At 42.9% G+C, this 12,857-nt stretch overlaps 1 protein-coding gene across 1 annotated transcript in view; it reads right to left on the reverse strand.

Moving 5' to 3' along the window:
- G9a (histone-lysine N-methyltransferase G9a) overlaps positions 1-12,857 on the reverse strand; it is a 159,225-nt gene that overhangs the window by 19,949 nt on the left and 126,419 nt on the right. Inside the window, exons 20-21 of the mRNA XM_075670611.1 lie at positions 12,601-12,687; positions 5,980-6,058 (exon numbers count right to left, since the gene is read on the reverse strand). Coding sequence (XP_075526726.1) covers positions 5,980-6,058; positions 12,601-12,687 — 166 coding nt within the window. The remainder of the gene's footprint in view (positions 1-5,979; positions 6,059-12,600; positions 12,688-12,857) is intronic.

Here is a 12,857-nt window from a genome sequence, read left to right on the forward strand (position 1 = left end):
TCAGGAGTGCTTTTCTCGACATTTAGAGCCCTGGGTTATGTATAACACAGTGGTTCGAAATTGGCTAAGTAAATGGAAGTGCTGCTACTCCAGTTTCAAAGTACTTCCAAACTGAATTTCCAAAAAAAGATGAATTTCTCAACGATGAAGCTCGCTTCTGAGAAAACCAAGTTGGTTCTCTTCATGGCCATATACTATAATTAAACATGCAAGCCAAATACTATAATATACTATATATAATATAATATATATACGTTATAATTATATAATTATAATATAATATACTATAATAAACATGCAAGCCAAATATTATTCTGCTGGATGCAGCAGCAGGGAGCCCACAATCTTGCGCAGAGGGTAGCTCTATGACTTTGACGTCCCCTCTATCATGTTCCCTCTATGTATATGACCTCATAGACCTACAAGACACAAGCCATTGGGCAATTGTTCATGACCATGAATTACTCCCATGAGCACACATGCACCCATGTCCATTTCTCCAATTCTAACAGGTGGTTGGGTGGTTGCTAACAGGTGTTAATGCGTCCCACCTGTCCTGTCAGCACTCTTTCATTGTTGGCACCTTTGTCGGATGCCAACCTTGAAGGGTTACCACAAGAGCAGCACCAAAAAAAGAAAAGGCAGGAAATACTTCACAGGTGTATGCTAATCTGAGCAACTGATACCTCAAAGACAGCGAAGCTGTACAAGCAAGCTCTCACACCCTTTGGAAGTACTAATGATCTATTTGATGGCTGTTCTTGGTTACAATTCATCACTGATGACACCTGTGCATTCTCACTGACACCCTGGTCGTATGGATGCTTCAGAATCCCAACATAGGTTGCACTGCTTGCTGCTGTTTACCACCACAGCCGTACAAACTACTAGCTAGCCTCTAACGTGGAGCCAGAACACGTGAGAAACAAAAATTACAAATTACTGCCAAAAAAAAAATTGCAAAGAAGGTGTTTCTTTGTGTCAGAAGTGCGCAAGGTAACTATAATCATTGATAATTACATTACAAAGCAAAAATTTGCAACTCTGATGCAGTTAGTTGCCGACTAATACTAAGCACTCAGCCACATTCCCCTAAACAGCTTTACTGCAAAAAGAGCAATTGGCAGGGCATTGCTATATGAGAGGAGACATTGTGTAAAAGAAGAATGGGCAAAGCAATGAAAAAACCTACATATAATACAAAGTTCTCGTCCAAAATTTAATGTGCATAATCTGTCTTGTGTTATATTTGGGCACTAACTACTTTATCCCATCACGGTTTCAGTTTTGAAGTGTGGTGCAAAGCAGCAGGCATCTATTGCCATCATCACTAGGAGCTGCAATGGAAGCAGAATACCAAAATTATCAATGCCCGTGCCCACCTTACTGAAACATTTTCCAAGGCCTGCAAACCGCATATCACCCGAGCAACCACACTGAGCATCGCCTCGTTTCCCTGTTGCTGAGCTGCAGCTCCAGAGAAGCAGCAAGCAGAGATTGGATTAGGTTGCCAAAACTACCGTGAACCAGCTAGAGCCAGTGATGACAAAGAACTGCCTTTAATGTGAAGCGGGATGAGAGATTTCCAACGTCTCAAGAAAGGAGCCTTCCCAGAAATTGAAGAAGACTTGGCAGCCTGCACCTATATAAAACAATCTCTGCATCTTGCAGTGAACGTCGAGCTACTGAAGCAAAACATAATGAAATCGCTATTCAGAAAGAGTTATATAATGATATATAATGAATGTAACTCTATATAATGTATAACACATAATTATATGTGAGTGTGTCTATGTGTGTGGGTGTGTAAATAGATACATAACGATTATATAAAATTATGCATGAACAACATCGTGTAGGTGGACCCTGCCTGCACTCCGCACAATGTTGTGTGTACAACAATTCTATATGCATGACCGCACAATGTCACCCACATCAATCTTTGCCCACGGCCACACATACCTTTCTTCCGTTCATCGCAAGCGAGTAACACTGAGTTTTTTTAAATACAGTAGAACCTCGTTCATATGTCTTCGGGGAAAAAAAACGTGAGAAAAAGATGTACTACTATGAAAAGGCAGGCTCAAGTGTAGTTGACATCTACATAATGTGAGGCATTGCACAAATTGTTGCAGCATGAAGTGTCGATGCGTGCTGAATTTGTCATTTTTGCGGCTTCGGCAAGCTTATGCCTACGCTAGTGAATTCGCCTGGGTCAGCAGCTTCTTTGAGCGGGACATTTGGCCAGGAAGTTTTGACATGTCCACTCAGCAAGAATCGTTGCAGTACTAGGTGCCAACGCAGATCAAACTGGTGGGGCTTGAGTGGCCCAAGATGTGCTTTGTTGCTTTCCTATGGCATAGTGTTCATTTAAAAATGGCAACGGGAAGCCAAAATGAAATTTAGCTGGTGGGCAATGCTGGAATACGATGCTGGCAGAGCGGAACATGGCGCTCACTTCGCGCTGCCTGCAGCAGGGAACAGCAGCGTATTTGAGCTATCACGAATTAAAAGCGTGTTGTACGCTTCTAACAGCCCTACAGCACGTGCGCTGTGAAACAGATAGGTCAAAATGCTTGTCACAATTGGTTTGGTGGCGACAGCTGTGAATGCGGCCTGCGATGACCTGTGCGAAAATCTGCTGCTAATAGCGGAAGAGGAAACTGAAAGCATGTTGGCATTGCGCGTTGTGCGGGAGTCCCAGGTGAGTACTGCATGGAAGCTGCCATGGTGGGCACCTACTTCTCTCTATCTCGCGCCTTTTTATTGCAATAACGATTACATGAACACTCCAGGCACATTTCTGCCATCCCCATCGGCAAGAGGTTTCGTATAAAGTCCAAATGCGATAACGTCGTGGCCCCACGCCGTAGGGTATACATGCAAGTGAAAGCGTGCAAGGGTGAGCTGACGATGGCAGCTCGATCTCATGTGCGCAAGGGAGGAAGGCATGGAAGAAGTGTGCCGCCTTCCATCGCAAGGTACCAAGATTTTGAAAATAATGTACCGATGGGGGTGGGGTGGGGGTTCTACTCCGATGGCAGCTACGCATGGCGCGGCCAAGTGGGCCCTATCTTGAAAGCAATCTGTGATGGGGACAAAGTGTGCTGAGTGCTGACAGCTTCATGTGCGCTGTGTTCGCTTCGTTTAGTTTGTATCGAAGCAAGAGGCAGCACGAAGGTCAATCCTCGCGCTGCTACTGCTGCACTTCCTCATGTCAGCATTTTGATAGCGAGTGACCGCATTCATCAAGTGAGGTGTCTTCATGTTTGCTTGTGCACACGTGGTACCATGGTTGTTATTTTAGTTAGTAAGCGAATGTTTACACATTTATACAGCCAATAAATCTATGATCCTTATCTTGTACAGCTTTCTAATAATTTGCTATTGCAACCGATGTTTCGCCTTTCAGGCGAAACTGTGGCTTTTTTGTTTGTGGGGGATTTGGTGGCTGGAAAACATATCATGTTTTCACAGTTTGGAAATGTACTGAACATTGATTCCGAAAAATTTTGTATTCCGGGAACATATTAACCAGTAAAAAAGAAGCCTAATTATATTGAGTAATTTTTTGTGTTCTCAATCGCGACGTTGGCGCCGGGAAATCATATGAAACGGGATCTTATCAACGACGTTCTACTGTACTTACTGTATGTAACACGCATGTCACTTCCACGTCATTTAGCACTTTTAAAGCGAAAGCTTTACTGGCGGCGAACTTGTGATTTCGCCGTGGCGGTGCGCCGAGGAGGCACATGACATCTCAATGTACGCCTCGCCTCGGATATTTCTCTTTCTCTCGCTCTCTAGCCACTACCGCGCATGCGCCACTAGTAGCACCAAACCACAGGTGTTCCACCGCTGCACAGCGCCGTGCCTTTCGCTGCCGCCGTTTGGTATGACATCACACCGCGTTCCTCATCGTTGCGCTCGCCTCCACTCGCTTCGCCAGCTGCGTCGCATGCCTGATAACATGTCGGAGGATTGAAAAGGATAGCGCGCATGTGCCGCAACCACAGTTGAGGCGGCAGTTGGACGGCGACAATTCTGATAAGCAGGAGGAGGCCTGGAATCGACATCGGATCGAGATGAAGACGAAACGAATTGCCCAGGAAACAGACGAACAATGCGCTGAATGACTGGCTAAACACCTATACCAGAATCTGACAGACCGCCAGCCTTTATAGTAAAATATTCTAATGCACTCCCAAACATAAACAACATCCTACAAAAATACCACCCAATATTATGAAGTAACGAGCGTCTGAAAAAAGCGTTCCCGGATGTACCAAGGGTTACCTATTGCCACAAAAGGAACTTTAAAGACATATTAGTGCATACAAAAGTCAGCCAACATCATTCCCCCGTAATGAAAGCATGTTGTTGCCCTACGTGCAAAACCTGCAGGCACCTTCAAAGTGACATTAAAATTAAAAGCAACGCAGATAGTTATACACACAAAGTCAAATCTACCTTCACTTGTGCAAGTTTGGATGTGATTTATATGCTTTATATGATTTATAAACATATATATTTATATGATCTATATTAGCCAAATTTCCGTTCTGAATGAGAAAGAAAATACAGTCATACCTTATCCATAAGTTCAAGACATTGCAACCAATAGGCATAAAATTTTCAAAGGGAGCTTTAGAATCTATTTGCTATGCTAAATTTCAAGCTATAGGCAACAACACTTAGTTTGGTTGCTTAGTGGTCCTTCTTTTTTCTGTTCCCCCCCCCCTTTTCCCCTTTTATTTATTTATTTATTCCATTTCAGTATTGTCTTTTAATTTTTTTTTTCACGAGCTCCGGTTGCTGCTGCTTCTTCTATTATCTCTTTCAGAGACACGATAGCCCACGACCACCAGCTAAACAGGTTAGAGGGCTGCTGTGCACGCGCCACTGACACGCCGGCTGGCACACGGCTGTTGACACGTGATTGACAGATGGCCGTGTCACTGGCCTTGTGCACAGCACTCCTTTATTCTCAATTCTACACACTCGCCGTTAACACATCTTCGCTCGCTGACGCACCCACCCACCTTACATCCTCTCCCCTTTAGAAGAATCTTGCCAATATATACTGTGGCGAGGAAAGCATATGTCGCCTTGAAGAAGACATGATTATATAATCGAAGACATTCACTTGTCGAAACGTTGGCTCCTGTTTTCACCTTGTTCTCGTTTTGCTCATCATATTGAATTTTTATCTCCTGCCTTCCTCGTGTTTTCACAAGATTACAAAGTGCACCTACAGCAAGCAGGGACTGGATTACTCGTTTTATGCACCATGTTGCTTTCTCATTATGCCTGCGCCCTTGTGCATCAGGTGGTCTGGACAGTACACATGAGGGTAGAAATCTGTGGCCATGTGTCATTTGAGGGAAAAAAAGTTATGGGATTTTACGTGCCAAAACCATGATCTGATTATGAGGCATGCCGTTGTGGGGGACTCCAGAAATTTGGACCATTTGGGGCTCTTTAACAAGCACCCAAATCTAAGTACACTGCTTTCACATTTCGCCCCCATCAAAATATGGCTGCCGTCGTCAGGATTCGATCCCGCGACCTCGTGTTTAGCAGCCCAACACCATAGTCACTAAGCAACCATGGTGGGTTCTCATTTGAGGAAAGTGAGAGTAAATGGACAGGCAGTGTAGCTCTAATAAAATATATTATTGAAGCGTGGCAAATGTCTGTGACAGATATTATATATGAAGAAAGCTTTTTTTTTTCCGCAGGCCTAAAATTACCCCTCATAATATATTCAGGCTTTTACTGTGTTCCTTATCTGTCTGTTATTATGATGTCCTTTCAAAATTTTTTGGGAATATTTCATAGAAAGGCATCGCACTCATCCAGTATGCTTTCAGTTAAAAAAAAACCTTTTTGTACAGTTAAAGAGGATTTTTATCAAGTTTAAGGAAGTGCCGCAGTGCACTTGGCACACATTACAATGGAACAGAAAAGGCTTACCCGATTTTCCAAGTCAAACAGGTATGAGTCATCTTCTCGCTTATCTGCCTCTGAATCCGAGAGCATCTCCCCAATGTACCTGCAATGATAGGCAGTGAAACATCCTTGGTGCAACGTCAATATCTTCAATGTTTTGCCTTAAGGATGTCTCACAGCAATGTCCGAAAGTTCTGTGGAAGCACCACTCATCATTTCACAATCTAAAGCCCCCATTTAAAGTTATCAAATTTGTTTTTAATAATGGAAACAAAATAAATATATCAATTAAGAAAAAAATAAAGCTACTTTAAAGGGCCCCTTCAGACAAATTTTGTAGACTCATAGGGTACAGCTAAAGTTAATCATTCGCACCAAAAATTTGTGTGATCATCTCATATTAAGAGAGCTAGAGATGATTACAAGTTACCCTCCTCCATAGCCATGTGTTTTCTCCTCAACTCGTTTGCCGAATAATCGGGGCTAAGCTGCGCCTTCACTGGCTCTGCGTCATGATGGCACGTCGTGTCGTCTACTTGCGGTTTCTAGGAGCAAGTGCGCAAAACCACTCCAACCTCTCCGCCAACCGCTTGGCAGTCGACCCCAAGATTGAAACAGCGTGTGTTGTGAGCATTCTGTCGCAGCACCGAACGTGTCTGGTATTCCAGTTACCACAGGCAAGCTGGGCATTTCGACGGATGGGTGGAGGTGTAAGCTCAAGCTGATGAAGGAACTTTAGCGTAAACGTACGTGAGCGGCCTGATCGGTCTGTACAGTCCAGCCGCCTGGTGGCGCAGAGCTTAACAAGCCAAACAAAGGGCTCGCACATTAATATTTATCTATTAATTTATTCCTCACACAATAATAGAATGGAATAACCTACCATCACGCATGGCTACTGAAGTTAACTTACCATCTTTCCAAACCTTGTTGCAAGAAAACGGTTAGTGGTAGCAGATTAGTTATTACTTATTGTTATATGCACATATTAACATATTATATACAATGTTCTTGTGTTTTCATGACTAAGTTTATGACTAAGTTTATTTTATGTTCCTTGTGTGTCTGTTTATTTCATGTAGTTTTATTTCTTGTGCATATTTCATGTTTGTGCCCCACCCCCCTATTTAATACCCTCAAGTGAGGGCCCTTAGGGGTAATGTGAATAAAAAAAATAATATTTTTCTAACCAAGTGTAAAACATTTTAGACATTTACAAAAGCAATGTGTTAATGATTACGCTCCTGCAAAAAATTTATGCAAGCAGAAAAGAAGAATACACTTCGTTACTGCTACTGTGTTTGGTCGAGCTCTGTGCCACCAGGTGGCTGCACCATTCAAGTTTGCGCTTTTGCTCATCCTGTGATACGGCCCGGTCAAATGGCCATGCCCAGTCCCCTTGCGCTTGCATTTACCCAAATGCCGGACTCACAAAACGCTATCGTGGTAGTAATTCTCTGGTGTAAAGTGACGGCCGCAAACGTGCAAATCATGGCTCCGATTGGATAGCGACAGTACGATACGCTGCAGCCCCTCCGCTTGTCTGCTGCCTTGCAGAGGGACAGAATGTCGCAGCTTGACATATTGCCAGTCGCTACATTTGCAGCCCACAACACAAGAACGCCAACTCACAGTGCTCACGAAAAGACGGAGGCTGACGCTGACCGCAGAGCTCTTGTCAATACGGAGCACGTTGTAACACAAGCAGACAACACTTGCTGTGTGCCAGAAGTGCTTAAGTCTATTGAGAAATTGTTCTTGTGCATCCTCTTTCTGTTACTTTCTTTTTATAGAAACAAATTAAATAATATTGTAACTATTATGAACGACATTTGTTCACCATAAAGTAGGAAAAATTATCGATGATGTGCCCTGGGTAGCCAATCGGATAGCTCGCCCTAATGGCATCGTTAGGGCAATTTAAGTCAAACTGTTGGGTGTGGTTGAAAATTCAGCTGAGCAGTGTGCTGCGATCGGCAGTGATGTACATTTTTAAACCTTATAATAAATTACACACTTTAAGCGGAGCACTTAGATGCGTCAATTAATGATCAGAAGGACCTACTCTAAGAACTCAGTACGTTTGTAAAAAAATCTTCAAAATCGTTTCAAGTCCCTTTAACTGATGGCCAAAAATGGCACTAGAAGCTTTGCCAACACCTTTGTAATGCCAATTACCATTTCCCTGCTAGCTGCAGACACAGCTGAGACTACACATACAGTATACTTCTGTTAATTTGTCTACAGTTAGTTCGATTTCTTGGTTAATTTGATCTCAACCAAAGGTTCCGACCACTATATACTTGTATACAGGGTGTTTCAGCAAACACTTTCAAAATTTCTTTTAATTGTCTGTGGCAGTTTGCCTGAAACACCTGATATATTCATTTGTATAGGCGAAAGCTTTCGTTATTTCGATGAAAATGGCCATCGCCGGATTATTTGAACATTACTGGTCAGTACACATGCACCGGACACCGATGGCTGCATCTGTCTTGGTGGCACTAGGGGATCGTAAATGCGCTGAGGACACATTATTTGCCGCCAAAAATGCTGATCTCCAGCCTGCCTTCGACAGACTTCTGATTGAAAACAGACAGCAGCTCATAATAAATTATTACTGCATTTAACTGATTATGCAAGCACACATTCATGCACAAATATAGATACATACACGAGAGCATATATATATATATATATATATGCTTCCATATACAGTCAACGACCGATTTTCCGGGGACGGCCGATAATTGGGACACATACGCGGCGGCGCCACGTACCCCATAGAGTCAATGTATAAGAACGTCTGAAATTTTGGACACAAAAAAACCTTTGCCATCCGATTTTCCGGACTTTCTACCATGGAGGCATTAACCGTAGCCAGCACCACCACCATTTTTACTATCTCGCCTCCTCGAACAGGCGCTCTCGCATGCAGATCCGCTGGCAGCCGTAGCGACCACCACAGCAACGCTAGACCTAGCTACTTCGATTTTCGCTACCAACTTCGACCTTCGATACGTTTGCTGCTGTGTTTTTCATGGAAACATTTCGCCACTATTAGAAATGGCACCGACTCTGCCCTCCTAATACTCTGCAATGTCTTGGAAGCTCGGAAAGCAAGGCGAGTTGCATAATGCCGGTTCCCGAAAGTCACCTTCGCCTCAATACAGCTGTCACGCAGTGAAGCATACGCTAAGTATAGCGGTGAAGCATACCAAGTGTGGGAAGGGGCAATTGTCACGGGACAGGGTATTTATTCCTTAATTACAGACGGTGTGCACCCGTCGTGTTCTATCACAGTGAGAGCACTGATACACCTAATACTAAGTGTACTGGAAGGCCTTCAGAGCTATTTCGGACGTGCCTGTGGCGGAAGTGCCTGTGACGTGCCTGTGGGGGCAGTAAAAGGCATGCATTCGGTTTTTTCGGACTGTCCAAATTTTCGACGTTATCGCGACCCCTAGAGAGTCCGAAAAATGGGCCATTAACTGTATAATTTTCAACCTTCATTTATCTAGTCCAAGGTGCATTGTTAGAACCATCTTGCTTCTATGAGATGACTTAAAAATAGGGGTGTGCGAATGCTTAAATATCACCGAATCAAACCAAATAGTGAATGTTTGAATAAATAGATTAGCAAAACGAATATCTACTATTTCATTTTTTATTGGTGTAGAGACCTGCACAGTGCCGCATGATGCATGCGCCGCAAAGCCCCTCATGCTCAATGCTGCACAAGCGAGCACCTCACATCATTGCTTTCAGCACAAAAGCAGTGCCAAGTACGCCGCGGACAGGCTGCCCAGGCTGACACGGTCGCAGACTTGGTTTCTGCTAGCATTTCTGTCCTACTGCATGTGTTCCCTGACTGCTCCATGAGAGGCAATGAACACATTCATCTATGACCTGAGATCTCGCCCAATAGACCATGGTGAAGACATTGACCTACCAATAAATTACACAACACTACAGGCTCAGAAGAAGAAGACTTCCCATACCGCACCCAAACCTCACGAAGAGCCAGAAAGCCACACTCAGAATAATAGACTAACACATTTCCCCTTCCAATCAGGATGCATCTGCTATTCCCTACACAATTCGACGCCTAATGTAAATTCTGCAATCAGCCAGGCACTCTCAGTCACATCATATGGGAGTGCTCTCAAATTAAATACAAGAAAAACAAAAGCTGTTATTTTTGCACCTCCACAAAAACATCTGAGTGAAGACATACTGTTGCAGGTTGGCGCTGATATAATTGAAGTTGTTCCTAACGTTAAAACTTTGGGTGTTATATTTAATCAAAAACTAACGTGGAATGAACATGTGGAACTTATTGCATCCCGTTTAGCCAAAGCTTGCGGCGTGCTTTGTAGACTCCGTGAGACGATACCATCTAAAGTTAAGCTGATCCTTTATAACGCACTATTCTCATCTCATTTAATGTATTGCCACCTTGTGTGGGGTACCACGTCAAAAGAAAATATCAATAAATTATTACTACTCCAAAAAAAGGCTGTTCGTCATATTGCAAACGCGCCATTTGACGCACATACATCTGAATTATTTTCAAAGTATAATATCATTTGTCTAGTAAGTTTATATAACGTTAACCTTGCCCTAAAATACCAGAGCTACTTTAAGTATAATAACGAAGCGTTCTTGCGGTTGTGCAACCTAATAGAACCAATAGATATATCGTATAACATTAGGGAAAGAAAGAGATGGCAGCTACCACTTTCCCGTACTAATTATGGATCAAATCGGCTATCCAGTCGCGTCCCATCCTTATTAAATAAACTTCATGAAAACGGTATAGAGATAACTGACACTACTAGGAAAACATTACGTGACTTCCTAATTCAAACTGAGTAATTATTTTTTTTTTTAACGTTACTTTGGCTAGGGGAAGTCACTACTTGGCTCCTTCAAATTAGGTAGTTTTTCATTTTGATGGCATTTTCGCATATAGGATGTAACCTGCAAGAAATTTACGCACATCTTCATTTGCTATCTATGTTTCTGCATGTCAAGAAAACGTTCTATGATGAATTTTACAGCAGTTGAAAATAAATATGTATTTCTGTTATATAGTGTATATTCATATATGTCATTTGTACTGTATCATCTTGTATCACTGATTGTACATTTAGCCTCACAAGTTTTTCACTTATACATTTGTGCATTGCACACACTAAAGTGTACAAACATTATTCTGTCCCCGTTGTCATAGATAGGGGCAAGAACCTTGTCAAGCTGCAAAAAAAGCAGCTTTTAGTTCTTGTCCTAGTGTTCATTTTTTGTAAATGAATGAATGCTAAATAAAGATTGATTGATTGATTGATTGAAAAACCCCGACCTGCCACCCCCTTTCCCTGGGCAGTGGGAGATACTGCTGTCCAGCTCCCTACTTCAAGATAAACGTCTGCTGGCAGAGAGGGACAGTCGAGCCAAGACAGCACATGGCTACCTGGAATAAGGCTCCACCTCATATACTGAACGGCTCAATGAATATGTTTTGTCTCTCACTCTCAGCCAGATGCTGGGATCGCACACACAGTGCCCAAACAGAACAGCAGAACAGCCCCACGTTGGCAAGGGCCGCCTCTGTCGGTACAAGGTTTGTCCAGATCAACAGCATCAATCATAATGATAACATGACGTGGACATAGGAACCATAACAAACCAGCGCATAATTTCGAAAGTGCAAAGGTCGGGCCAATTAGCCATCAGAACGCACACAGATTGTGATGGATATGTGGCAATGAACGCCACTTAACAGCTACCAATCTAACCCATATGTGCTACCACTGAACCAATGAGCCACCCATACAAACATATTAGCGGAAAGCATTCCGCTACGACTTACCACCTATTAGTGTAGCGGCCAATGACGAATTAGCCGTCGCCCTTCGAATATTAGAACATTTGACAGGTGGCAAATAACAATGAACGCAACAATGAAAAGATGCCTGCTCTTCACCGACAGCACCAAGCTACACAGCAGCAACGACTATGCACAAAGTGGTGATTAGGCCACGTGATGCGCGATCCGCACTTGCGTCTGTCGCACGGATTGGCCTTACCATAACCCACCTGCCGTAAAGATGGAAAAGCCTTTCTGATTTTAGATGAAAACTGGAAAGCAAAACTTTCTATGCAATAAAAGGTTGCCATAACACACAGCTCCACTATTTAGCTGAGAACCTCATTGGTATTGTACAACATAACATCATTAATTCATTAGCTTCTGGGGGGAAATAGCGCTTGATTTTAGTTGACATTCTATTGACAAATTATTTTCCAGACCTTCATATAGAATTTAACTGTATCAGTGCTGGCATACCAATTTGGTGTTCTCTTTAATAAAAGTAGACTATATTGTACATCTTGATTCCAAAGTACCTGAGTTGCCGATAGCTTGCTACATTGTCGTTGTGCAATGCCAGGAGACTCCTGAGCATGTGCGGCATCATGTTTTCTTGCCCAAGATTTCCAAGCATTAAACTTTGCGATAAATTTTCTGATATTCGATTTGAGATCTACTATTCGGTACCCACACACCCCTACTCAATATGCCTAAAAATAAAGCAACAAGGTGTCCCTAAACAATCCAAGTTCCCCAAAACATTAAAGACTTACTCGCACACAAATGCACCCTGGGGAATATCCTGCAAAGTGCGAACACCCCAGCCTTTTCCCTGCGTCCGGAACAGCTGAAGATGACACCTGTAGGTAAAAGTGAAAACATGCTGCAGAAAATGCCATCCTTCTCAGTTTTCAATGTTTCATTAGTGATGCCTCACTAGCCATGCTGGAAATGCATAAGCAGGAAAAGGTGCACTGGCATTTACTAGCCCAGAGCAGTGACTGCACACAGAAGAAACTAAAGGAAATAG

The sequence above is a fragment of the Dermacentor variabilis genome, chromosome 1 (assembly GCF_050947875.1).
Source record: "Dermacentor variabilis isolate Ectoservices chromosome 1, ASM5094787v1, whole genome shotgun sequence".
NCBI classification, from domain to species: domain Eukaryota; kingdom Metazoa; phylum Arthropoda; class Arachnida; order Ixodida; family Ixodidae; genus Dermacentor; species Dermacentor variabilis.